The 27,676-nt window shown below is 50.8% G+C and overlaps 1 protein-coding gene across 2 annotated transcripts in view; it reads left to right on the forward strand.

Annotated features, from left to right (window-relative positions):
- Positions 1–459: 459 nt before the first annotated feature.
- CIITA (class II major histocompatibility complex transactivator) overlaps positions 460–27,676 on the forward strand; it is a gene marked incomplete at its 5' end in the record, with an annotated part of 38,042 nt that continues 10,825 nt past the window's right edge. The window contains 11 exons of one of the 2 annotated variants that reach the window (XM_081133829.1): positions 460–511; positions 15,218–15,364; positions 15,634–15,729; positions 18,315–18,377; positions 18,558–18,635; positions 20,859–20,903; positions 22,014–22,166; positions 22,622–22,765; positions 23,673–23,837; positions 24,374–24,442; positions 25,373–27,023. In XM_081133829.1, coding sequence (XP_080989955.1) covers positions 460–511; positions 15,218–15,364; positions 15,634–15,729; positions 18,315–18,377; positions 18,558–18,635; positions 20,859–20,903; positions 22,014–22,166; positions 22,622–22,765; positions 23,673–23,837; positions 24,374–24,442; positions 25,373–27,023 — 2,663 coding nt within the window. Of the gene's footprint in view, positions 512–2,220; positions 2,366–15,217; positions 15,365–15,633; positions 15,730–18,314; positions 18,378–18,554; positions 18,636–20,858; positions 20,904–22,013; positions 22,167–22,621; positions 22,766–23,672; positions 23,838–24,373; positions 24,443–25,372; positions 27,024–27,676 lie in introns of those variants that run through there. The other variant, XM_081133830.1, reaches the window with a different exon arrangement.

A 27,676-nucleotide genomic window follows, 5' to 3' on the forward strand; every position in this document is an offset into this window, starting at 1 on the left:
GTCTGAGACATTTGGGGGGCACTAATCCTGGCCCCATCCTGCAGAGGATGGCACCACTGTGGTCTCCATCATTTCGGAGTGTTAGTGTGTTGAAGGTCCCCCCAACAGAAAACTTTATAACCTTCTTCAGTCACCCCATTTTGTCCACAAGAAGGAACTGAAATCAACATCAGAGGTTTGGGGAGGGTGTAAGGGAGTGTGGACAAATTAGGTTGTGTCTAGACCAGAGAGATCTGAGAGCTTGGAGTCACCTTGTGGGGGGAGAGTTTTCTCCCGGTCCCTTACTTTCTGCCTTTGCATGATCATGGCTTAGTCTTGGCGGGCTTCTCCTAACCTGACCAGTGCAGGGAAACGGGCTAGAGATGAGGCTGCCTGCTCCTGAGCTGAGCACCCAGAAGCATCACCCGGCAGGCTGAGGGTGCCACGAGGGACCGTTGGACTCACTGCATTTCCCACACCATGCGTTGCCTGGCTCCACGCCCTGCGGGGTCCTACCTGCCAGAGCCCCAAGGTAAAAAAAAAGCGGGTGGAGGAAGTTGGGGCTGAGAATGTGTATTAATTTAGGGTGAGGTCTCAACGGGTCTTGCCATCCCAAATAAACTGACTCTGAACTGGGGGGTGGCTAAGAGGGGGTGTCCCTGTCCTGCTGTGGCTGTTAGAAGTGAGATGGTTGGCCATTCCCTTCCACTTGAGGGACATTCAGGTCAGTCCAGATGCCTGGAATGTGAGAGTTTTATCAGCCCTTGAAGGGTTCTAGAGGGTCCACTTTCAGAAGGTGTGTCCTTAGCTCTCAGCATTGATGGCCTGGCTCGGCCAACTATAAGACCTTCTATCTGCCAGGTAAAGACTGAGGGGTGCCCTTGAAGGACAGGACCCCTGTCAGACCCCACCCCATCCTCGAGGAAGCAGAGAAACCAAAGCCAGAGTCAGCCCCTTGGTATAGTTGTTGAGCCTCAGCCAGCTGGCATTAGCCCCAGTCACCTGGACAGACACTACCCCAGTTCCCAATGGTGTTTTGGGGGAGAAGTGGGGGACAGGGGACAGATAGCGAGAGATAGCATAGAACAGATGACTGGCACCAGCTCTGAAGTCAGAGCCTCAGGTTTGAATCCCAGCTGCACTGTGGGCTGGGTGCAGTGGGACACTGAACTTGTTGCCAACCTGAGGCTGTTTTCCCTGGGCTGTAAAATGGGAGAAGGGGGAGTGTCTTATGACAGGATAATGGTGAGGGATTAAAGGGTCTAGCACAGTGTCTGGCACATTGTAGGAACTCACTGTCATCATAGGAGCCCAATATTATTGGTGTTGCCATTGTGTGGTGGGGAGGGGTGGGACTCCTTTTCTCAGACATCACTGAAATGTGTGGCTCTCTCTGAACCGCAGATTCTGACAAGTTTGCCAGTTCTGTTGGATGCAGCCAGAGCTTGTTGGCTTGTTGGGGAGTTTGCTGTTGTTGTTTTTTAATTTTTATGTATTGATTTGTGTGCGTGAGAGAGAGATGTTGTTCCACATATTTGCTCATTCATTGGTTGACTTTTCTATGTGCCCTGACCAGGGATCGAACCCGCAACCTTGGCATATCAGGTCGACCCTCTAACCAACTGAGCGGCCAGCCAGGGCTGTGGGGGGAGTTTTTGAGGGAGGGAGAGAGGTCACTTTGACCTACCCCCTCAATTCCAGATGAGAAAATCCAAGCCTGGGAAGGGAAGTGACCTCCCAAATTCTCATGGTGGGTGGGGCAGGGGCCCGGGACTCTGGAGGAAGAAGGCAGGAGTAATGCCGCAGGGGGCGTGCTGTTGGAAACTCCAGATTGCTGGGCTGAGCCTCCAGCCAGTGCAGGTCCCTGAGGAAATTCCTGTTCCCCCAAGCACATCCAACTTCCCAGAAGGAAGTAGCTCAGGGAGCAGCCTCTGGGTTCACATGCCCTGCAGGGATGGTCTGCCACCTTCACCTGTGATGCTGAGTTAGAGAGAAATCAAGGGCCACCCAAGGGGGGGGGGGGGGCGATGAGCTCCCTGCAAGCCAGGGCTTGCAGATCACATACCCGTGGGCAGGCTGTTTCCCCTGCAGCAGGGGACTGGCCATTTCAAAGAAATGGATGCCCTGGAAGCACCAAGGAGTGTAGGGGTGCCACCAAGGTGCTTCTGAGAAACCACGTGGTAGACGCAGCTAGAGAGGCTTGGATGCCTGTTTACTCCCCAGTTTGGCCAAAGCTCCACCACACAAAGAAAGTGAAAGAGAAAAAGGGCTACAGCAGTGGGGAGGCGGGGTGGCTGGGTGACCGTTCATTCCTGGCGCGCAATAGCCCGGGAGCTGCCTGGAGAGAGAAGCCGCCAAACACCCGCCGGGAGTCCCGGGAACAGCGGTAGGTGACCAAGGTCCCCTCTGCAGCCCCTAAAGTTGGGCTGGGAAGTGAGACTCAGAGCAGGGCAGCGACTTGCCCAAGGTCATACAACAAGGCTGGGAGTAGGGAAAGAAACGTGCAGAATGTAGAGCTGGGAAACTGGTTTCCAGCATCCGTTGAAGGACCGGGAAAGCTCTGGGCTGCAGTGCCCAGCACGCCGGGGGCCAAGGAGGGGCAGCAGAAAAGAAAGTGGGGTGGGAGCGGGGAGTGTCAGCAGGGGACCTGAGACTCAAAGGGAGAGTGCAGAGCGCAGACAGGTGGCAGGGCCAAGCCTGGGCGGGCTGACAATGCGCATCCTAGAGTCCGTAGAGACGCGCAGGAGAGTGTGCAGGGAGGCAAGCTCTTCCTCTGCCAAGGACATTGGGCCAGGGCTGCCTTTCTCTGAGCCTCAGTTTCCCTGTTGGACCATATTCCTGCTTGGACTCTGGAGCCTGGGTATGTGGCCCTCTGGTGGGGTACGCAGCCTTCCTGGTAGGACCCCCTGTTCAGGGAGGGCTACAGGAGTCGGGACTTTAGCTGGCAGGCTGGAGAAATTCCCACCCCTCTTTGACCATATTGGGAGGCAGGGTCTTTTCCGAATACCTTTGATGGTTGGTATCTACACCTAACTTTGGGGTCCTGAGCCACTCCATCTAAAGAGAGAAAGTAAGAGACCCCCGGAAAGGGGGCATGGGGCTCTCTAGGGCCCCAGAATGCTGGAATGGGAGTCACCATGTCTAGCTCTGTCTAGGACCCTTAATACTGAAGTTCTCAATGAGCCCCACAGCCTCTCTCTCCACTTGATGCAGGGAAGGGGACAGGAGCCCAGAGGCCACAGCGCCCAGTGCCCAATCGCAGCCAGGAGTTCCTTACTTTGGCAGGAAGTCTCCCATCTGTGTACCACCCCCTCCCCCAACAAAAGAAATACCTCTGGGCAATCAGAAGGTTAAGAAAATTGGTGCCTCTTGTTCTAGGGGCGGGTGGAGCTGAAGGAGGAGGGGAGGAGACCCCAGCAAATCATCATCTTCCAAGCCCCAAGGCTGGACCTGGTCTCCAAGGTGCCAGGATGTGGAGTGGAAGGGTCCTCAGAGATAACTGAGCGAGGGAGTCCCAGGCTTCCCACACACGGGGACCCCTGGGGAGGCTGTCTAGCATGCAGGTTCCAAGGCCCTGCCCCTAACCCCATTGGCTAGGCTGGGGTGGGGTTCCACATGGCAGGTTAAACCATTTATCCCAGGTGATTCTCATGTAAGGGGCCCAGTGGTCATACACACATTGAGAGGCATAGATGTGGCCCAAACCCTGTACGCTCTCCATGTTACAAGAACTCTGGGGACTTCCCTGGGAGGTTTCGTCAAATAGCCCAGTAGCTGGCAGAGTTAGGATTTGACCTGAGGTCTCAGGAGCAGAGGGAGGTTTTCCAAAGACTTCGACACATAAGTGGTGAGTGTCAAAGGACAGTTCTCAAAGAGGCATTAATTGACACTGGTTCTCCTAGGGGGGAAACTGGTCCTTTTCTGATTCTTTGTCACCCTTTGTCTCTGTTTTTGTGTGTAGTGGTCTTTAACTGCCCTCTAAATACTGCATTGTGCCGGCTAAGGTTTCTTTCTAACAAACTGGTTGGACAGCTAACATTGTTTTGATAACATTGTTTTGTTTTCATTGGCTAGTGCCCCTGGTGAGTTTTTTCCATGTGAAATAGTCATAGAGAGTTTTCTTTTTCTAAAGTAATGACAAACTTGACCAATGTAACCATTTTAAATGTGCAATTTAGCGGCATTGAGTACATTCACAAAGTTGTTACAACCATCACTACCATCTATCTCCAGAACTTTTTCACCTTCCCCAACTTGAAGTCTGTCTCCATTAAACAAAAACTCCTTTTTCTCCCCTCTGCCTCCCCACCCAGTCCCTGGCAACCACCATTCAACTTTCTGTTTCTAAGAATTTGACTACTCTAGGTGCCTCATATAAGTGGAATCGTGTATTTGTCCTTTTGTGACTGGCTTCTTTCACTCAGCATAACATCTTCAAGGTTCACCCATGTTGTAGCATGGGTCAGAACTTCATTCCTTGTTATGGCTGAGAAATATCCCAATGTATGGATAGGCCACATTTTGCTTATCCATTTACCTGTCGATGGATATTTGAATTGTTTCCACCTTTTTTCTATTGTGAATAGCGCTTTTATGAACATTCATGTATATGTCTGAGTCCTTGTGTCGAATTCTAGAAAGTTTTCTTTAAAAATGAATATATGTTTCTTTAAAAATTAATTTAAGGAAAATACTAAGGTAGACTATAGAATAGGTGGTAGGAAGATATGACAAAAAACTGTAAAGGAGACAGGTGATTGGCTGAAGTTTGGGGGACTCTGGATTAGTGGGAAGACCTTGCAGCGATTGTAACAATCTAGACTGTGGGACTGGGGGCTGCTAGATCCAGGGCATAGCAGTTGAGGGACTTTTGAAAGGAAAATATAAGAATTGAGGAAGTGTCCAACGGTGGCAGAAATGGAGGGTCCGGAAGGTTGCCTCGCGGGAAGGAGAATTGTAGCCTTCCTGGTGTTCAGGAAAGGCCATGCAGGGTGAGAGTCCGTGTCCTCTTGGAGAATGGAAACTCAGGCTTCCTTGGGAATAAAACCTCTCTTAGTCCTCAGGCTCCCTAGTATGTGTGTGTCAAGAGGGAGACACAAAGGGGATGCTCAGTTAAAAATTCAGATTCCTGGGCCCTGCCCCAGACCTATTGAATCAGAACTTAGTGGGGCCGAGGCCCAGGCTGCTATGTGGTTAGCATCCTTTCAGACAGTTTTCATTCATAGCCGAGCCTGCCAACTGCTGGCCTCTGTGGCCAGATCTGGGCAGGCAGGGCCCGCCTGTGATTCATCTCAGAGTCCCCAGCTCCCAGAAGAGGGCCTAGCGCTGGCTTAGGTGCCACATTAGGTTGAGTGAAGGGTCAGGACTGGAGTTGGGGGCCTGGCTTGCTAATGCAGGCACAGCATCTTCATTCCGCCCCCATCCCCAGCATCTGGCTCAGGCTCTCTACCTGAAAAAACTTGCTGCGCCTTTTCCAGGTCACTGACTATAGCTAGAAATGTTGGGACATGCAGAAGGAAGGCCACTGGAGTGTGGGAGAACCAGGAGAGCTCGGAAGGGGGTTGCATGGAAGGGGGACTAGCACTGAAAGCAGCCCTCTGCCCCTGGCTGCAAAGCTTGTCTCCTCCCTTTTCATCCCAGGACCACCAGGCTCCTCGCTTCCCCCCCTCCCCCCAAATAACTGTACCATTTACAGACACATGCACAAACCACAGTGGTCTCATTTGGGTTCTAAGGTTTCCCAAGTTGTGATGAGGTGGATTCCTTCAAAGGGGTTCCAGGGAGACAGGTGGTTTATCTGAGCTCTCAGAGGTGGTCTCTGTGAGGCCTTTTGTGCAGTTCTTTGTGATTTCCAGACCCCACTCGGGAAAAATCAGAGCCTAGTCGTCTCAGGTGGGACTCCCTGGGAGGAAACTAGGAGATGGAGATTTGTGCATGGGAGGTTTATTGGACAGAGGTCAGGGTTGGTGGGGGACACCCAAGGGGAAAGGCAGGAAGCAGGAGTGGGCAGAGGGAGGAGTTGGAGTGTGATACAGTCACAACAGGAGTCTCAGCCAATCCCATGGGGAGTGCTGACGCTGGGATGCACTAAAGGGGTATCTCAAATTGAGGTACGGAGACCAGACCTTTGCACTCCAGTGCCACCAATCATTACCTATGGGTTACTCCTAGGGAAGGGTGTGACTTCGGGCTATTCTTAGAGAGCATGAGCTGTGAGCTTGAGTCACTTTCCCTCCAGCAGCTGAGCAGCACACCACAGCATCCACCACACAAGTGGAAATTGTCAAGTCAGAGAGTATCTGGAGGCCAAGGCCTAAAACGTCACCTGGAGTGTGTTTTTAACTGTACTCTGGGCAGCCCCTTTTGGGGAGGGGAGGTTCAGGGCTCCCCATCTTCTTGAATCAAACAGCTCCATCATCACCTGTTCTGAGATTTGGGCTCCTTTCAATTTCATTTGAAAGCCAGTGCTCTGGAGGGACACTGGATAGGGACACTATTTAACAGATGAGGGCACTAGAGACCAGAGAGGAAAGGGGGCTCGCCTAGGGTCACACAGCCTGCCAGATGCAGAGCAGGGCCCAGATCTCAGGTCTCATGAGTCCCTGTGTTGGTCCTACCCTACCAGTCTGTTGTAAATTCAACTGTCTCCATGACCATGCCAGTACACTTCCCCACCCTCCCTCCAACTGCTGAGAAGCCCTATGAACAGGGCCTGGAGCCAATCGTGCTTCCATTTTTGGGTTTCCTAATCTAAGGCTCCTTTGTCCTGCACAGGCTGGTCCCAGCACAGAGGGGCTGGGGAACTGTGATGGAAATGCCAAGGTACTAGAAGGTGCTGGAACTGGGGGTGGGGGGATGTGGAGCAGCAGGCTGGACCCAGTGGGATCCAATGACACTCGCTGCCCCACAGTTCCCAGACAGCTTCTCTTAATCTCCTTTCAATCCGAGCTGGAAAGACACACCTACCACCCTCCATGCAACAATGCCCATGCTTCCTGCTCCTCCCCTTTGTGGAAGTGGCCAGTTTGGGTGCACAGGGCCAGCCCTCTCCAAGCCCTCCTGTGCATCTCAATTCCATTGTGGGGCAGAACAGAATTTAATCCTGCCTCCTTCTGCCCCAATCACCCACCCATTCCAAGCCACTATCTTTCCAGCAGGTCAGAGATAGAAGGGACCTTAGAGGGCCTCCGAGACAATGGTTGCAAACCCAAATGCCTGAGGGCCATAATAGTGCAAAATCGGGTCAGGTAGAAGGCAATAGGGAGTAGTGGGGACTTTGGCAACAACTAGGTACTCTATGGAAACATTGTGAGGGTAATCGAGATACACATATACACACTCAAATTGCCTTGGGAAATAAAACACCTGGACCTATGGGCCTGATTCAATCCTCACTTTTGAGCCTACACTCCAAGCTAAGCCCTCTGTGGCACAGATGAGGAGCCTGCCGTTAGAGTCGAGAACCAGAGCTAACCAATAGCAGCATTTCCAGACCACTCCTGACATGAAGCTTGTCTGGCCTGCTGCCCCCTATTACGTGCCCACACACATGTGTGCACACATGCACGCACACACATGTCTTCTGATCTCCCTGCCTAGAAGAGAAGAGACGAGAACCTCCAGCCACCTTCTAGCCCCATAAGCACATACCTCGTTTTCCCTTCTGTCTCTTGTGACTTCCTCAAGTCCCTCCAGGAAGTGAAAGTCTTGAGTGAGACCAGCAGTTTCTCCAAGGCCTCCCTGCCTCATTTTCCTGGGACACCCACGCTGGGCTGGCAGACAGGGGGCTTGAATGCTGGGGCCTCCTCCTCTGAAGATGGACCCTCCCCCCCCATCCTTCTCCAAGTCCTGACCACTCTCGTCTCCTCCCTCAGAACTGGAGGCTTCTGGGCCCAGACTGCCCCATCCTGGGAGGGCCTACAAGGTCTCGAGAGTACAGGTGTCCCTTTTCGAGTATCTACTGGGGCCAGGCTCTGTGCAGGCTCTGTTGGGGAGCTACAGATACCCCACCCCATGGAGCTTTCATCGTATTTGTTTTTGCTTTGTTTCTTGTACACTTCAGGAGCCTCGCAACCTTGTTACCTGCACACCTCCCTTCATAATCTTTGGTCCACATGAGGCAACTCTCGACGTCCCTCTTCCCTTTCTGGCACCCATTCTAACACACTCAACGTGTATCCTTTTGTTTGTATGTGTTCTTTTTTAAAAAAAAATTTATTGGGTGGCATTGATAAATAACAGTATTTAAGTGTCAAGTGCACAATTCTGTAATGCATCACCTGAATACTGTGTTGTGCGCTCACCGCCCAAAGTCTAGTCTCCTTCCGTCATCGTATATTTGACCCCCTTTACCCTCTTCATCCTCTGGATGTGTTCTTGTAAACTATGTGTGCTTTTTGTATGTGCATGTGGTCACTCTGCATGTCTAGAACGGGGCTATCAGAGTTCATTCTGCGTTTTGCGTTTTAACTCTGCACTGTGTTATTAAGATCCACCTGTGTTGCTCTGCTTGCATTTGGTCTGCTGCTTCTAGTCACTGCACCATCCTCCATGGACTGTAGTGGCTACTTGTTCCTGTCCCTCCCCCAGCAATGGACACCCAGGTGGCCTCCAACTCCCTATCACCACACATAGCACAGCGGTGAATACCCTCAGGCGTGTGTCCTTCTAGAGCTATGGGAATATTTCTCTGACACGTATACACCCAAGAACTGAATTGCTGGGTTGTAAGATCTACACATCCTTAGCTATGCTAAGTGGTGCTAGGTTCTTCTCTGGGGTGGTCACACCAGCCCACTCCCACTGGCCCATTCGAGAGCATTGCCCAGCTTTCTAATTGTTGCCAGTTGTACAGTGTCAAGTGACACCTTGCTGTTTCCATTTTGGAGCTTACATCTTACTAGCATGTCCCGGATATGCCGTTGTAGGCAAGTACAGAAAACAGATGAGGTGGACACTATGCCAACCAAGCACAGTAGGCACCACAACCCAGAGAGGCTGAGCAACCCAAGTGAACTCACACAGCTAGTGTGCAACTGGGGTTTGAACCCAGAGCTCACCTTCTTAACCACTGTGCTATGATGATTATATTTATCTCTCTTCTAAAATGTTATCTGGATCTTACCACATGCTTCTTGGCAGGGACTGTGTTTTAAACCTTTTTAGGGCCCCTGGAGACCTGAGCCAGAGATTTTCTTGTAGGAGATGCTCAGTGTTTACAGCCCTGGCTGGTATTGCTTAGTGGTTAGAGTGTCAGCCCATGGACAGAGGGGTCGCCCGTTCGATAACTGGTCAAGGACACATACTTGCTCTGCAGGTTTAACCCTCGGCCCTGCTCAGGGTGTGTGTAGGAGGCAACCAATGGTTGTGTCTTCTCTCACTTCTCTTTCACCCCTTCCTTCCCTCCTTCCCTTCCACTCTCTCTAAAAATCAATGGAAAAAATGTATCCTTGGGTGAAGATTAACAAAAACAAATAAATAAAAAGTCATTTGGAGGAAATAGTGCAAGAGGTTTCTTAGAGTTCACCTGGAGGACTGCAGGGTGCAAAAGGGAAAGAGGAACTTATTTGATCTGTGAACCCCACAAAGCTGCTGATTGGGTGCTGGTTGTAGTAGATAAGTTTCTCTGGGTCCCTGCTTCCTACCACCATCTGACCTCCGGAAGCAGCTTGTTATGAGGTTGGGGAGCAGCGCGGTGTTGGGGGGTCTTGGGGGAATAGAAAGGAGGGAGGCTGACAGGCAGTGAGAAGTCTAGAGCCCCCAAACGCCTCAGCTGCATGGGCTCCCGCACCCAGTTGGTGAAACTCAGGCTCAGAGGGATAAAGAAATGTACTCAAGATCAAAGGTAGAGCTGAAATTCAAACCCGTGTCTCTAGACACACAGTTCCGAGATTTTCTGTTCCTTCCTCAGGAGGAGAAGTTCATAGTCAACAAGTAGGGAAGTGTCCCTTCTCAGCCTTGCATTGCAGTGCAGAGCAGTAATGAAGGCTTCAGGACAGCAGAGGAGCCCCTTTTTCCCTCTCAATACCTCCTCAGACCCTCAAAGATATATGTCTTCTTTCTGGGAAGAAAGCATCTGATAAACTGAGCTTGACTTCATTGTCATCATCTGTAAAATGGGTGTAATAACACCAGTCCCCCAGAGTTGCTGGGATAAATGAAACAAGAATCTCGCCAGCAGAGACAGGATGTTATGTTGACACAAGAAGAGCTGCATAAACTGAGTGTCAAGGCGCTCAGGCCTGACTGAGGACATTCTGGTCACACTTGATTTCCCTCAGGGGAGAGAGAAGTGAATTTCTATTTCTCTGAGAGGGGGCTGAAGGCAGAGATGACCTTGATCTCCACACTGCAGAAGCTCTCACTGAGAGCCCCCTTCAGCTGTCCCCTCAGAGACCATTTTGGTGCACACACTCTTTCATGAAATGGGGGTGGAAATGGGGTGGAAATGGACCCCAGAAGGGACTTTTGGTGGCAAAAGGATTAGGAACTTTTTCTCAAGTTGGATGTGAAAGGTGGTGGCCCAAGAAGAAGGGTGGTTCAAAGAGGACCTTCTAAAAATACTGCCCATTTACCGAAAAGACAAAGACTACTCCTTCTCCTCAAAGGGAGAAATCATCTTCCCACCCACACCCTCCCTCACTGGGTGAGGGCACCTCCCCAGGGGCTCTGGGAGCCAAAAATGACTAGAAGAAGCTGAGACTTTGGAGCTAGGCAGTTGGTTCAGATCCTGGTTCCCTACTCTTTGAACCTGATTCTTCATCTGAGAAATGGGAATACAAGTAGCTAATGTGTGAGTTAGACTAAACGGGGCCATGTTTATACGTTAGGCCATTTGGTGTCCAGGTCTCAGAAGGTACCTGTGAATTCTAGTTATACATCATTTCTGTTGGTGGAGGGAGCCCACCATGTGCCAGAACCCAGGGGTAGGGGAGTGAGACTGACAGGATCCTGCCCTCCCAGGGTTCCTGGCCTCTATGATCTGCCCTGTGCTGGGCAGCTGAAGAGGACTGTCTCCTCTGCAGTGTGGTGATCAGGCCATCTCTGCCTCAGTCCCCTCTGGAATTGCAGGTGGGAGAAACAGCCCAGTTGAGGGATCTTTGAATAACATCCTAAGCATCTAGAGACACAGTAAACATGGTTGTGGGAACACTAGAGGGGAGAGGGGCTAGACCGAGATGCAAGTAGATCTCGGCATGAATGGGAGGCGCTATGCCATTGTGGGGAGATCTAGACTGGGAGCCCAAACTCGGGTCTGAGTCCCAGCTCTGAGACTTGCCAACATAATGGGCTTCCTTTGACTGTGGACCTCCTATGTGCCTGGTGCACCAACCAGAACACCTCTTGGCCTTTTTTTCTTTTTTTTTCTGATGGTCCCTCAAGGTAGGCTTCATTATCCTGATCTAGTGGTGAGAAAACAAATACTCAATTAAGTCACTTACCTCCAGGCTCCCAGCAGAATTCAAACTCAAGCTCTCCAACCAGGTGACCTTGGGTAAGTGTTGAGTATTCTTCTCTGTCTAGTATGCATAATACTCCACCCTGCCTTCTCCCTGAGGCTCTTTGGGAGCTCAGATAGGGGGGTGGGGGTGGAGGCAGAAGTCTATTGTGAGCTGCAAATCCCTGTCTACTTGAGAGGACATGCGCAAAGTTCAGGGTTCATCTTGGGGAAGGGAGGTGTCGTGGCGCATGTTGGAGGTGTCTGAGAGTAGATTTCTTCTTGCCCTGGTTGAACCAATGATACAGAACTCAGGCTCTGGAGTGCCTTCTCTCAGATACCTTCTCAGAGGCGGTGATGGGCGGGGTGGGGGTGATCGGACCTTCCAGATTACACTGCTGCCTGTTTGGGCTTTCTTGTTCCTATGGGGTCTGCGAGGCTTCCTTATGCAAGACAACAGGAATCTTGGCTTGACAATATGACAGTGTGGTGAGTCAGGCAAGAGTGGAAGAGAAAGGGTCCCTTAGCCAGCCTCAGAGCTACTCGGTGAATTATAATAAAGTAATAATTAATAGTAATAATGACAATCACCCATACTACACTCATCCTGTATTTGTTGGGTGCTGTTTTAAGCTTCCATTCATTAACTGTTTACTATGTGCCAGTCACCTTCCTAAGGGATCTACATGAATGAACTTACCCAATCCTTAGGAGTTACCAATTATTATAATCCCCATTTTATATGTGAGGAAACTGATGCTTCAAGAGGTTTAAAAAATGAACTTGCCCAGGTTGCGGTGGGTTGGTAGGTAGGAGTGGCTTCAGAGTCAAGTAATTTGACTCCAAAACTTACGTGAACTGTCTTCTTTCTCTCTGTCAGTGTATTTTCCTGGTGTTCAACCACATCTGGCAGTGTTGCCCAAAGTTTGAAGCTGAGCCTGTCGATAAGTGAGGCTGGGCTAGACTTTTTAGGCTCCTCCCCATTGCACCTCCTGCCATCGCCCATCTGTAAAAGGAGCTGGTCCCTCTTCTTGGGCCTAGACACAACGGGGGTATTCATTTGAATGGAAATGTTTAGATTGGCAAGAAAGAGCACTGGACTGGGAGTCTTGTGCTAGGGGATCAGGTACAGGCTTGGCCACTGGCAGGCTGTGGGGCCTTGTGCAAGGCACATCCCCTCTCAGGGTCTCATATTCTCTGTAGAATGAAGGTTGAGGGTCCCTGGCAGACCTGATACCCTGTGAGAAAACAGATTGGGTGACTTGACCAAAGTCTTACAACTCATTCCTGCAATTGCTGGGCTCAGTCCTGAGCTGTTATCACCAAATCTCACTACCTAGAAAGAGTCAGCTTGCTACCAACTAGGCTCTCACCAAGTAGCATAGACTGAAAGTGGGAGGCAGGCAGCAGGCAAGATTTGGGGCAGGGAAATCTTTTCTCACTATCCTTGAGAGAACAGTAGATTGCTTGGGGCTCTCAGACCATGTTGGGAGAGCTGCAGCTCCTCTCCCTCCCCTGCCTCCCTCTTAGCCCCACTCCAGGAAAAGGGTGGTAGCTAGTTCTTTCAGTTCTGCTTCCTCCAGTCATGCTAGCTGGGCCTTTGACGCAAGCCTGTTGTTTGGGTTCCTGTAACCACCACCTAACCCATATAAACATATGGCCCCAGCTTCAGTCAGGGCCCTATGTTGGATTGGAAAGTTCATTTTCTGTGACAGCTGGGTCTGTGTTGAGACCCTCCATAGGTAGTGAGAGTTGTTGATGAGTGAAAGGAAAAAAGCAGCTGGAAGGTGGTGAGTTGTGAGCATTTTCTCACAACCTTACCCTCCCACTGACCTTCCCCGCTTCAACTCTATGCTCTTCTGGGTTAAGCTGGGACACTCAGAAGGCTCTCTCACATCCTCTGGCCTTCAAGGCCAGCTCTTCTCTCACCTCCTCCAAGAAGTTTCCTCTGATTTCTTCCAACATGCATCTGTGTCCCATGTGCATTGAATGGTGGCCCACAAAAGGATACATCCCCATCAAATCCCTAGAACCTGTGAATGTGACCTTATTTGGGAAAAGGACCTTTGCAGATATAATTAGGTTAAGAATCGTGAAATGAGATCATCCTGGATTATCTGGATGGGCCCTATATCCCACGGCAAGTGTCCTTATAAGAAAAAGGCAGAAAATTTGAGACACAAAGTGGTGATTTGACCACAGACGCAGAGATGAGAGTGACTTGGCCACAAGGTCACATGTCAAGGAATGCCATCAGTTCCTAGAAGCTAGAAGAGGCAAGGAAGGATTCTCCCCTAGGGCCTCAGAGGGACCAGGGCCCTGTCGACACCTTGATTTTGGACTTCTGGCTTCTAGAACTGTGAGAGAATAAGGCTGTATTGTTTTAAGGTGCTCCATTTGTGGTACTTTGTTTCAGCAGCCCTAGGAAATGAACACACCATGGGATGTAAACTACCTGAACTAGGGGGCGGGGGGGGGGGGCGGGGGAGGAGTGAGAGCCACCCGGTTGAGGCTTCAAATTCACTATAGCCAGCAAGACCTAGCCTACCTTCCAGGGTCAGTGTTTTGTTTTGTTTTAAAAGCTTTATTAGGATATAATTCACACATCATACAATTCACCTATTCAAAGTGTACCGTCCAATGGTATTTTTAGTATATTGACACAGTTGTGCAGCCCTCCCCACAGTCAGCTTTAGAACATTTTCATCAGCCTCCCCCAAAGGAACCCTGTACCATTAGCAGTTGCTCCCCTTTCCCCCCCAAAACTCTACCCCAACCCTAGCCACTTATCTACTCTCTGTCTCTAAAGATTTGCCTATTCTGCATAATTCACATAAATGGAATCATGCAAAATACAGCCCTTTGTGTCTGGCTTCTTTCACTTAGCATAATTGTTTTCAAGTTTTATCCATGTTGTGGCATGTATCAAAACTTTCTTTTTATGGCTGAATAACATCCCCCTGTATGGATTTACCACATCCTATTTATCCATTCATCCATTGATGGACATTTAAGTTGCTTCTGTATTTTGGCTGTTATGAATTATGCATCTATACTCTTATACTTTGCATGCAAGTTTTTGTGTGGATATGTCCAGGATTGACTTGAAGATTAACTGAAGTAGCATCTAAGGTATTTGATATGTCCTTTAACAAATGATAATGAAAGATCTTATAGAGATTCTGCCCCAACTCCTTTATTTTACAGATTAGGGAGCTGAGGGACAGAGAGGAGCAGAGAATTGCTTGAGGTCACCCACAGCAATAGAGTGTAACAGCTAAATGTAGGGCCTTGAGTCAGACAGCCCAGAACCAAACCTCGGTTCCACTTGGACTTGGATTACCTTGTGTAAGTCACTTCATCTCTCTGAGACTTAGTTTACTCATGTGTAAAATGAGGATAGTAATAGTACCTACCTCATATGGTTGTTGATGGGATTAAGTGTACTAGCCCATGTGTCTGGCACATAGTAGGTGCTCTCTCAGTCTTAGCTGTCATCATTTATGGCAGTGCAAGATGTGGAACTCAGGCCTCCTGGCTCACAGGTGTAAGATGCCTTGACTCTACACTTCTCCATTTTTCTTTCCTGTATCATGGGCATCTTCCCAGTGTAATTATAAGTTTCTTGGAAGAAGGGAAGATGGCTTCCTCTTCCCACTGTCCTGAGCATATAAGAGGTGCTGAGTGAGCTCCTTTGCTCCCTCAACCCTGGCCTTTCCCAAGTGACTCAGATGGGAACTATATTAATTCCCTACATCTTTTCAACATCCCATGAGATGACCGAGTGTGTCTCCTTTCCAGGCAGTGGACAGTGTGCCACGATGGAGCTGGGGCCTCTAGAAGGTGGATACCTGGAGCTTCTCAACAGCAATGCCAACCCTTTGCAGCTCTACCACCTCTATGACCAGATGGACCTGGCTGGAGAAGAAGAGACTGAGCTCTGCTCAGGTGGGCTCTCCTCCCCCCGTCACCTCCCAAATCCCTCCCTACCCCTCAGCCTGCGGTGGAGACAGGCAGCAAGTGTTAAGTGCTGGCCCCTGAGCTCCAGTCAGCACCATGGACAACAGCCCCTACCTGGGCTAGAGGCCCGCTCTCTCACTGGGGACGTCGCCTTCTCCCAGCCCAGCCCAGCCCCGCTGGTCTCCTCTCCCCCACCTTCCCCACCAGCCCTCTGCCCAGATCTTTTCTGCTTCATTCAAGGAGCTTTTTCCCCACAGAACCTGACACGGACACCATCAACTGTGAACAGTTCAGCAGGCTGTTGTGTGACATAGAAGGTGACGAAGAGACCAGGGAGGCTTATGCCAATATCGGTGAGGAAGTACCTGAGCCCAGAAAAAGGGCAATTAAGGGGAAAAGTTCTTTTTTCTCTTCTGTTAATCTCACCCATTCACCATGAGCCACAGCAGGCCCCTCTCTCAGAAATCAGGGCAAGGGGGTGTGGGGCGAGGGCTAAAAGAACACAGACTCCAGGGAAGGCTCCAGAAAGACGGAGAAGAGTGGGGGAAATACACCCCTCCACCAGCGACCCACAGGAGAACAAAATCTCACTTTTACATTCTTTGCCTCTATTTGTACACATTTCTTGTTCTTGCCTTTTTCATAAAGCACGTGGTATACGTCACTCCCTCTCTTTCTCCACAGCTCCTAAGCCAATACTCTAGTATTGGCACTTTTTTTTTTTTTAAATATATCTTTATTGATTTCAGAGAGAGGAAGGGAGAGGGAGAGAGAGAGAGAAACATCAATGATGAGAGAGTCACTGATCGAGCCCGCAACCCTGGCATGTGCCCTGCCAGGGAATCGAACCCTGATCGCCCGGATGCTCAACCGCTGAGCCACGCCCAACCGGGTGGCACTTTTTTCTACTCGCCAGATGAGTTGCATCCTTAAAACAGAGGAAGTAGATATGACTAGTATCTCTATTTTACAGATAATGAAATTGAGGTTGAGAGGTGAAACAGTCTCCCCAAGGCTGCATTTGAGATAGTAATGGGCAGGTCTGAAATTCTATGCTACGTCTTTCTCATTTCAAAGTCAAAGTCTTAGCCATAGAAATGAAAGTATCTGGGGTGGGAAGGTTTGCTAAGGCATAAGCTAAGAGGCTGGATTGCAGCTTTAAAAAGAGCTACACCTTTCCGGTAAAGGCAGAACTCTTTGCGGAGAGGTGTTTCTTTTGTTGTTGTTTTAGGGTGGGGGTAGGGTAAAGGATCCCTCCTCATCAGAGTCACACAGAGACTTTGTTGGATTAGAAAAAGATACCCCTTCTTCTGGAGGAGGCAGCCCCCACCAGGAAATAACAGCTTGGCTATTAATGTGCAGGCTGAGCCCTGGCCTGTGTGGCTCAGTCAGTTGGAGCTTTGTCCCATTCACCAAAAGGTGGCCAGTTCAATTCCAGGTCAGGGCATATACCCAGGTTGTGGGTTTGATCCCCAGTCACAATTGATGTTTCTCTCTCTCTCTCTCTCTCTCTCTCACTCTCTTTCTTCCTCTCTCTAAAATCAATTTAAAAAATTTTAAATTTAGTGCAGGCTAAATTTCCTGCCCCCATTTGCCCTCTTAGCTGGGCACGCTTGTACACTGAAAAACCTGCACACCTGTTCTCAGTTGCCCTTTTTCTGAGAACCCAAGAAGCACATTACTCAGGAGGCCTGTGCGCAGCCGGTCTCTGCCCAGGGCACAGTTAACCCAGCATCATGCCCGGGCAGAAAATAAGGAGGTGTCTCAAAATTACAGAACCGAGACCCTGCCTGCTTCCTTTCCTTCCTGGGAATTTACTTTCAGGAAGCAGAAGTGTTTGGGGCTGAGGGCACTCACTTCCTCACAACTGGAGGCCACAGTAAGGGATTTGGACATCTCTTAGGATTTGGGGGGTTTTTCTTAGGGGATCTACACAGGAAGTGGAGCTGCATGAGCTCCTCAAGTCTGTGGGTTTTCTCTGTGTTCCTAGAAGGCCACGCCCTGGCTTGGGCACGCAGGCATTCATTTGAGACATCCTGAAATATTACATTGGCTTCTGTGTGTGTGAAAATGGGAATAGTAATCACACCTGCCCTATGGGACGGCTGTGAGGATTGAGTAAGTCCTCAGCATGTGTAAAGTAGTTAGAAAAGGAATTTGCATTCAGTAAGTTAGGTACCACCCCACCACTACAATCATCATCACCATCATCATCATCATCACTTCTGCCCACACTCCGTTCCTCAGCTCAGAAGCCTTTTATGGCTCCCCATGGCCTATAAAATCCAGTCCTAACTTTCTCCAACATGAAACTTCTACTGCAGACACCTGTCTTTCAGAGTTTCCCACACATACCACAAACACCTTCCCTCACTCCGTCCCCACTCTCCAGAAAGCCCTCCACTCTCAACCTCTCAGGCTCTGCCCCATCTTTCAAGGCCTGGCGCCAGGACCCCTTACTCTGGGAAGTGCTCTAGGACTAGCCCATCCCACTCTCTCCTCTGACCTCCTGCTGTGATCACTGTCTTCCCATTGGCTCCAAGCCACCGTTTATTGAGTGCTCACTATGTACTGTGTTGGATGTTTTAAATTCAGAGCCTCAATCCTCACCATCCATCCTTGGGTTGTAGGCATTATTTATTCTCATTACACAGATGATGAAATGGGGGCCCAGAGAGGTTAAGTAACTGGCCCAAGGTCGCATAGCTCATAGGGCTAGCAGGTGATGGAGCTGGAATTTAAACTCAAGCCCCCCTGACAATTCATCCACGGTGCACTGAACTACTTTACTACTTTATAGCAAAAGATAAGTTTCTATGGCTACATATCCCGACCCATCAATCAGATTAAGAGCCCTGTGTTCCTGCATTAATTGGGTCGTTCATTCAGCAAACACTGAGAGCTCACTGACTGACTGCACTTTTCCTTGTCTGGGCAGCGGAACTGGACCAGTACGTGTTCCAGGACTCCCAGTTCGAAGGCCTGAGCAAAGACATTTTCAGTAAGTTGGGAGCTCTCGGCTCAGCCCACATCTCCTTCCTTGTTTCTTGGGGAGCACCGCAATACCCGAAGGCCATCCCTTCATGGATGGTCAGATCCCTTCTAGGGACAGTGCAGGTTCACCTGGGGCGTCCACTGATTGTGCATGTTGGTGTCTTTGTTTTTTTTCCCTCCAAAGTAGAGCACATAGGATTAGAAGAAATAATCGGCGAGAGTATAGAGATGCTGGAGGAAACGGGAAAAAAAAGTCAGAAAAGACGTGAGTGAGCCCTTCCTGGTCCTACCCAGCCTGGACTCCTGGCCCTGCCCCGGCTCCAAAGCCTGCTGTGGGTCCCAGTTGCTCCCCTTATTAAGTCCTGTCTAGTCCACCCAGGTTTGTGTCCCACCTGCCTCTCCCCTCACCATTGCTCCCTGGTGACCCAGGGAGGAAGCAGACGGCCCAGGTGCAAATGGCTACTCTCCTGGGGGAGTCTCTGTCACTGGCTGTATTGACTGCTGTTTCCAAAGGACTTTTGGGCTCTGGATTCTTTTTTATCCTTAGTTGTCACCCCTGTATTTGAGGGAGATCTCTTCAAGCACAGGTTTGAAGTCAGCAAGAGCTGTGTTTTAATCCTGGATCTGCTACTTACGCTCTCTGTGACTGTGGCAAGTACCTGCACCTTTTTGAGCTTCCTACTCAGTCTCCCTGCCTCCTCAGTCTGTCCTCACCTGGCAGCCAACATGAGCTTTGAAATACAAATCAGATCATTTCATTTCCCCGTTAACCTTCCAATGACTACAAAATACATGCCACAAGGCCTGCATGATCCAGCCCTTTTCACCCCTCCAACGCCCCATAAGCCACCATGCTCCAGCCCCATTGGCTTCTTTCCATTCCTGTAGCCCATGGATCCTTTCTAGCCTCGGGGCCTTTGCACTTGCTATTCTCTCTATCTATAATGTCCTTCCCCCACTTCTTTCCATGGCCAGCTCCTTCAAATTTCTTAGATCTTGGCTAACATGCCACCTCCTCCTGGAGACCTTCCTTGACCACCATTTTCACATAGATTACCTTGTTTATTTTCACCTTGTTGTGTCTCTCCCAGCACCTTAGTACTTGTCATAATCTGAACTTTTTTTATTTATTGCTTTTTGTCAGTTCCCCCACTGTGAGGACAGGAACTTTGTCTTTATTACTCATCACTACATTCCTAGCATTTAGCACAGTGCCTGGCATGCAGTAGTGCCTCAATAAATATCTGTTGAATGAAAATATCTGTAAAATGGGCGTAATAATTAATCAAGTGCGTACACTATATGCCAGACCATGTGTAAGCCCTGTACCAATTTCTTTATTTTCAAAGTGTTTCTCAGTTTATTTCTCTCAGTTTCCCTCCCTGAAGACAACCTATGTTGTCAGTTTCCTTTTTGCCTTGTTAGAAATGTTATTTATCTATAAGCCAACTCTCTCTTTTTTTTTTTTTTAATTTTCTACACAAATGACCACATTTTTACCTACACTATCCTGCACTTGGCTTTCTTCATTTAACATGTCTGGGAGGTCATTTCTGTATCACTGATGGAGAATTGTCCTACCTCCAAGGAATTCTTCTTCCCTCCCTCCCTCCCTCCCTCCCTCCCTCCCTCCCTCCCTCCTTCCTTCCTTCCTTCCTTCCTTCCTTCCCCTTTCTCTCTTTCTTGTTTTCATTCAATAAATATTTTTCCAATATTTTATTATGAAAATGATTCACATTCAATAAAGGTGGAAGAATCATATTTCAAAAAACTACATACCCATCACCTACATTCTACAATTAATGTTTGGCCGCATTTGCCTTAACACAGTTCTGTCCATCTCTCCGCCCCTCTGTCTATCCACTCATTCATCTGTTGTATCTAGAACATTTCACAGGAAGCCAGCCGCAGGCGCCGGTGACTTCCCCATACACCTTTACCTTTCGGCATCCTTGCTCATTTGCAGGGCTGCACGGTATTTGTTGGTGGATGAACCATGGTCTGTTTACCTCTTGCTAAGGGACACAGGGTTCTTCTCCACTTCTCCACTGGTGTGCTAAGTGTTTGATACTCACTCACTGATTTTCAATGTATTCCTGCGAGGCAGGAATCACCCCCCAACCTCCCAACCGCCATTTCACAGGTGAGAGATCACAGCTCAGAGGCTGCGTTGCAAAGACACACAGCTAGGAAGGGATCAAAAGCAGGTTGTTTTTATTTTTATTTTTTAAACTCAAACTCATCTTGTTTGTCCCCGCTGTATTTCTGCTACTTCCAGTGCCTCACTGCCCTGCGAGCTTCGAGGTGGGATTTGGTCACAAGCAGGCAGATGAGGGGGGCAGGAATGGTCAGGGGAAAGGAATGGGACCCCCAAGGCCACTTCCCAGGCATTTAAGGCAAAGTTCTTTGGCCTGTTGGGGTCCAAGAGCCCCTCCTGGCTTGGCACAACCCTTCCCTGGGGCTCCTGACCACGGTGTTCTTTCTGCAGCCTTCCCAGAGGAGCTGCCTGCGGACCTGAAGCACAGGAAGCTCGGTGAGCAGGGGTGGTGGGCCCAGGGAGATTGCAAGGCAGGAAGCCGGGACCTCCTCAGGTGTGCATATAAACTGGCATTTGAAAGCCAAGGATCAGAGAGGTGAAGCCACTTGTTCAAGATCACACAGCTAGTGAGAGGTGGAGCTGGGATTGAAACCAAGATCATGATTTCATAGTTTGTATAGTTCAAGGGCTGCTGGGAGACCCAGCTTCTCCTACAAAGCCTCTTCCCTGACACCCCCTCTTCTTTACGCTGAATCAGAGCTGAGACCCTGGCCCGTCCTCTAAACCCCAGCCTTGTCCCACTGCCTTCTCCTTTCAGAGTGCAGTCCCCTGTGGTCAGCTGGTCATCCAGTTCTCTCCCGCCCCCATGCCTCACTGAGCCTCTTCCTCCTAGCTCACCATCTCCCACCACATGCTTCCTCCCCCTCCTTCCTCCCCTCCCCTCTCCTCTCACCCAGTTCTTATTGCAAAGGAGGAAAGGCCAGCCGCTGAGTGGGGAACAGACTGGGAAAGGAAAGGCTCATAGCTGATGGAGAAAGACTAGCCCCTGACCTCAGAGAGTTCCAATCTGATGGGGGAGGTAGGGGCCCTGCCCATGAAGATCCCTGCCCATGGAGTAGTCCCTGTCTTCAGAGATCTCCCAATCTAATTGGGGAAGCAAGTCTCTACCTTCTTAGGTCTCCCCATTAAACAGAGGAGAAAACCCCTGTCACAGTCTAATGTGGGTACAGCCCCTCCTTTCTTTGGGGAGTGCTTGGGCCTCCTTGGGGTCCCCTGAGAGGCTCTGTGACTGGCTGTAGAAGGTGGTAGGGACCTGAGACAAGAACCTATTTATAGGTCTGTCCTGACTTAGTGGCCTAATGGGGCCATTATTAGGTCTCCATCTCAGGAAGCTCTAAGGCCCAGCCACAAGGAGAGAGCTAAGGATAGGAGGCTGGCTGCTGGCACAGAATCAGCTTCACCAGGGGCGAGAAGAAGACAGGAGTTTCCTCCAGCTGCCAGGAGAGAGAGATCTACTCTGCTCCTGGAGCACTCCCCACCCAGGAAGGCCCCTCCAGGCACCCACCTAGATCTCACGCAGCCTCTAACATGGCCCCTTCCACACAGCCGAACCCTTAACTGTGCCCTCGGTGACTGGCACTTTCCTAGTGGGGCCAGTGAGCGACTCCTCAGCTCTGTCCTTCACATCACCACCTGCTCTGTTCAGCAAGGAGCCAGCATCTTCCCAGACCGGGCTGGAGGAAACCGTCCTGACACCTGGTATGTGAGGGGCTTGGAGAAGGTGGGCTTCCTCCCTCCTTATGCCTCGGGAGTGACTAAGGCAGGGGCCACCAGGGACAAGAATCCCAGCCCCAGCTAGTGTCACCCACTTCTTCCCAGCCAGTCCCATCCTCTGAGTCCCCATCAACTTAGTCTGTGCGGGAAAACATGCTCTGGAGGGAACCGTGTCCCTGGGAGGCATAGCAAGGAATCCCACCAGTTAGAGAATTCGCTCGCTGGCCAATGCCTTCATCACCTGTGAATGGAGCACCTCTCCATGCCAGCCACTCTGCTAGGTGCTAGGGACACTGCCATGGGCAAGACAGGCACAATGGCTGCTCTTTGGGAGATTGGAGCCCTTTAGAAAGGGAGTCAGGAGTTAATAAAATAATCACAAAACAGGGTTACAAACAGGTGCTACGGAGGGTCCCGCCTCACTGCCTTGTCTCCTGCAGCTCCCCCCTCCAGTTCCTTGTTGAGTTGCCTGAGCCTCCCTACCGGACCCATCAGCATCATTCCCACCCTCCCCACTGTGCCCCAGGGGCTCTGGCAAGTCTCAGGAGCTGGGGCAGAGGTGCCCAGTATACTTATCTGCCAAGGTGAGTGAGCGAGACCTGCCCCCCACTCCTTGCTACCTGACTACTACGGATTTTCTCCTTCCCCCACCCCAGGCATTAATACCCTCTTGTGACCCTCCCTCCTCAGAACACCTTTCTCTGTCCCCATTTCCCAAGAATCAAAGTAGAGGAGCAGAGCTGCCCCAGGTGGTCTGGGTGCGTGACCCACTGAGTAGCTGTGTGGCCTTCTAGGTCTCACTTTCCCCTCTAAGCCTTAATTTTCCCTTCTTTTCTCCCCACTATTAAACATGATTATATTTTTAAACTACAACATCAAGACATATCATTAAAAGGCCAAACAGTAAGAGATGCTAGTAAGGATTACTGAGTCTTTCCTTCATTCTTTTAGTATATATGAACAGTTTGGTGTGCATCCTTGCACAGCTTTCCTGAATTACCTTGTTTCAGTAAAATGATCCCTTCTGACCACCACTCTGGTGGGTTGTGAATTGCCCAGGGGAAGGCATGTTTGGGCTCTCAGGGATGGGAGAGAGAATGAGGCCAGGGGTACACTTGCACTCATTGAAGAGCATCCTTTGAAAGTCATATGCCAGTTTTTGTATAATGCACAGGTGCCCCAGAAGTAGGGGAACATTTTGGGCATCTAGGAAAATGAGCACTAACCATACAGTAGAAAAAGTGCCGCAGTAGCACTTGCCCTACGCTCCCTATGATTGTGTCCATTTCACAGATGGGAAAACCAAGCCTCCAGGAGCTAGATGTAACTCCAGAGCTCTTTCCTCAACTCCATTCCAAAATGCTGTCATTTGGAAGTTCTCTTCTTTCCCCAGACTTCTAAGCCCCACACCCTGATTTGAGGTTGGGTGACTCAAGTGGGTTCCTGGATGCACACCTGGCTGTTCTTATATTCCCTTCCCACCTAACATAGGCGAGATGCCCCAGGCCAGCCAAGCACCCCCTTCTAGTAGTCCAGCTATCCACAGCTTCCCGAAGTCCCCAGACCGGCCTGGCTCCACCAGCCCCTTCGCCCCATCTGCAGCTGACCTTCCCAGCATGCCAGAACCAGCCCTGACCTCCCGTGCAAACACAACAGGTAAGAACCTCGGGGCCTGTGAGAGGTACTGGAAGCAGGATTCAGGCTCTGGGGGAAGAATTGCTTCAGACTATCAGGTCCCCAAATAGCTGCCTACAGGGACAAGCAGGCCGTGTTTATGTAAAACAGGTCAGGGAGGGTCTCCAGGGGTGGAGGACCTGGGAAGGTGGACTAGGGGGACAGGTGGAAAATCACGTCCCAGCTAAACCAGGCCACCAGCCTGCACCAGCACTTGTCACTGGCAGGAAAGCCCAGTGTGGCCAGGTCTTCTGAATTGTCAACAGAATCTGGAAATCTTGATTTTTACATAGATAGTGTGTGTTTTTTAAAACATTGGTTAAAAAATTTAAAAGTAAAGCTGGCCAAAGAAAGATATCTTTGAATAGGATACAACCTCAAGTCCCCACCTTGCAAACCCTCCTCAGCCCTTGTCAGCTCTACCCTCTGCATACTCAGAGGACTGAATGCTTCAGAGGGAGGGAAGACCCTAGGGTGTCCCCCCACCCTAACTCTGACACTGCCTTCTTCATTTCCAGAAGACGAGATGTCCCCCACCCAATGGCTGGCAGCTCGCGAGGTCTCCAGCAGGCTTCCAAAGTGGCCTGGTGAGTGGCAGCAGAGTCCCTCTGCCCTGGGCATTGGAGGCAGGAGCCCAAATCTGGCTTTGCTTCACTCATTCACCCAACACTCTTCAGCCCCTTATTTGTTGGCACACTCATTCATTCATTCATTCATTCACTCACACATTCACTTACTCGCTTGATACCACCATCATATCAGCATTTATTCTGGCAGTCACTTACACTTAAGTAATATTTATTAAGGACCTACCCCTCAATAACCACATGCCAGGTGTTGACATCTTGTTTGCGAGGCTGAGAGAACCAGTGAGGGAAGAGCGGGTGATGGAGTGAGGGGATGGAAGAAGTTTATGTGAGTATGGGATAGAAGGTGAGAATGAAAGTGTGGAGAGAATGGCCCAAAACCCCCCACACAAATAAATAATAGAAGAGAATAGCCAAGTTACTAAGTGCTTACTCTGTTCCAGGTGCTCTTGTAAGCACATCAGATATATTAAATCGTTAGTATCGCAAACAGCCCTCATAGCATCCCCATTTTACAGATGAGGGAACTGAGGCATAGTGAGTATAGATGCTCAAGATTACACTAATGAGTGGTGGAGCTAAGATTCGAACCAGACACATGGATTCCACAATCTTAACTCTAACCCCCCACCAATGTCCTCCCTATTGTGAGGGAGCAGAGGAGGCAAGTTAGGGAATAAGTGAAGGAGTTGACAGGTAAATGAGTGAGAAGATGAAGGAATGAACAGGTGTGGGAAGGACTGAGTTCATGAGTGAGCATCTGGGTAACTGGACCAGGCAGCTAATAAAGCAGGTGGTCTGTGAAAATTATGTGGTGAACGAATGAAGAAGCTAGTGACAGCGGCCGGGCTGGCGTCTTGGCTGCCTTCGTGGTGGCCAGTCCTGCCACTCGCATCCTTCCCCCATCCCACACATCCTTTCGCTTTGCAGAGAGTGTGGAGCAGTTTTGTCGCTCGCTACGGGACAAGTATCAGGCTGAGCCCACAGGCCCGGAAGGCATCCTGGTGGAGGTGGACCTGATGAGGGCACGGCTGGAGCGTAGCAGCAGCAAGAGCCAGGAGAGGGAACTGGTCACCCTGGACTGGGCAGAGCAGCAGCCAGCCCGAGGGGGTCTGGCTGAGGTGCTGCTTGCTGCTAGTGACCGCCGGCGGCCACGTGAGACACAGGTGATTGCTGTGCTGGGCAAGGCAGGACAGGGGAAGAGCCACTGGGCCCGGGCAGTGAGCCGGACCTGGGCCCGGGGCCAGCTGCCACAGTACGACTTTGTCTTCTACTTGCCCTGCCACTGTTTGGACCGTGCAGGGAACACCTACCACCTGCAGGATTTACTCTTCTCCCTGGGCCCCCAGCCACGGCTGGTGGACAATGAGGTCTTTGGTCACATTCTGAAGAGGCCTGACCGTGTTCTGCTCATCCTGGATGCCTTTGAGGAGCTTGAAGCCCAAGACGGCCTCCTGCACAGTACGTGCGGACCCATATCCATGAAACCCCATTCCCTTCGGGGGCTGCTGGCCGGCCTCCTCCAGCGCAAGCTGCTGCGAGGCTGCACCCTGCTGGTCATGGCCCGGTCCCGGGGCCGCTTCGCTCAGAGCCTGAGCAAGGCTGATGCCCTGTTCCAGATGGCCGGCTTCTCAGCCGAGCAGGCTGAGACATATGTGATGCGCTACTTTGAGCATTTGGGGGCCACTCACCACCAGGAGAGAGCCCTGGCACTCCTCCGGGGACAGCCGCTTCTCCTCAGTCATAGCCACAGTCCCACTGTGTGCAGGGCCGTGTGCCAGCTCTCGGAGGCCCTCCTGGAGCTGGGAGAGGATGCCGAGCTGCCTTCCACACTCACGGGACTCTACGTTGGCCTACTAGGCCCAGCAGTCTGTGACAGCCCCCCAGGGGCCCTGGAGGCGCTGGCCAGGCTGGCCTGGGAGCTGGGCCGCAGACACCACAGCACCCTGCGGGAGGACCAGTTCCCGTCTGCGGAGGTGAGGGCCTGGGCTGTGGCCAAAGGCTTGGTGCAGCCTTCCCCTGGGGCCTCGGAGACCGAGCTGGCTTTTCCCAGCTTCCTCCTGCAATGCTTCCTGGGGGCCGTGTGGCTGGCTCTGAGCAGTGAGATCAAGGACAAGGAGCTGTCGCAGTATTTGGCATTGACGCCAAGGAAGAAGAGGCCCTATGACAACTGGCTGGATGGCGTGCCGCGCTTTCTGGCCGGGCTGGTCTTCCAGCCTCGCGCCTGCTGCCTGGGAGCCCTGGCAGGGCCGGCGGTGGCCACTGTGGCGGACAGGAAGCGGAAGGCGCTCACCAAGTACCTGAAGCGGCTGCAGCCAGCATTGCTGCAGGCAGGGCGGCTGCTGGAGCTGCTGCACTGCGCCCATGAGGCGCTGGACGCTGGCCTTTGGCGGCATGTGGTACAGGGGCTCCCCGCCCACCTCTCCTTCCTGGGTACCCGGCTCACACCTCCAGACACCCATGTACTGAGCAGCACCTTGGAGACAGCAGGCCGTGACTTTTCCCTGGACCTCCGCGGCACTGGCATTGACCCCTCTGGACTCAAGAGGCTCGTGGGACTCAGCTGTGTCACGCATTTCAGGTGGGGTCAGGGGATAGGGAAGAGGTTTCTTTGCCTTGAGCACCTGCTGTGGTCTTGATACCATGCTGAGATCACTCTGCGGGGGGTCTCATGTAGTCCACACAGCAGCCAGGTGGGGGCCAAAGTGATTCCCTCATGTTTTAAGATGTGGGAAAAAGCTGAAGTTCAGAGAGGGGCAGCAGCTTGCCCAAGGGCATGCAACAAGTGAGGGGCAGCGTCACTCTTTCAACCAATATTTGAAGGCCCGCCATATGCCAGACGCGAGCCGCCATCTGCCATGGTTGGGTTAAAGCCACAGCCTTCCCTCAGCCTCCTGACTGCGAGCCCTTCCCTCCTCTCCCTCTTCCACCTCACTGTATGTCACTATCAGAGTGATCTCCCCAGAGCTTGAAGCTGGTCATATTTACAACCCTTTAGAAGTATCCCACTACCCTGATTCCTAAATTTGGCTCATTTAAATCCTTCTGTGATCTGTTTGATCACTTCAGCCTAATCTCCAGAGAATCTCTCTCACCTTCTCCATAAACATACTTTACCCAAGCTGTAGGGTCCTACATCATTGTAGTTGGTTCAATCAAGAATTTAGCACTGAGCTTCCTAGTAGCCAAAGCAAAAAAAAACAAAAACAAAAAACCACACAAAACCACTCAGAA

Source organism: Miniopterus schreibersii (assembly GCF_964146895.1).
Source record: "Miniopterus schreibersii genome assembly, chromosome: 3".
NCBI lineage: Eukaryota > Metazoa > Chordata > Mammalia > Chiroptera > Miniopteridae > Miniopterus > Miniopterus schreibersii.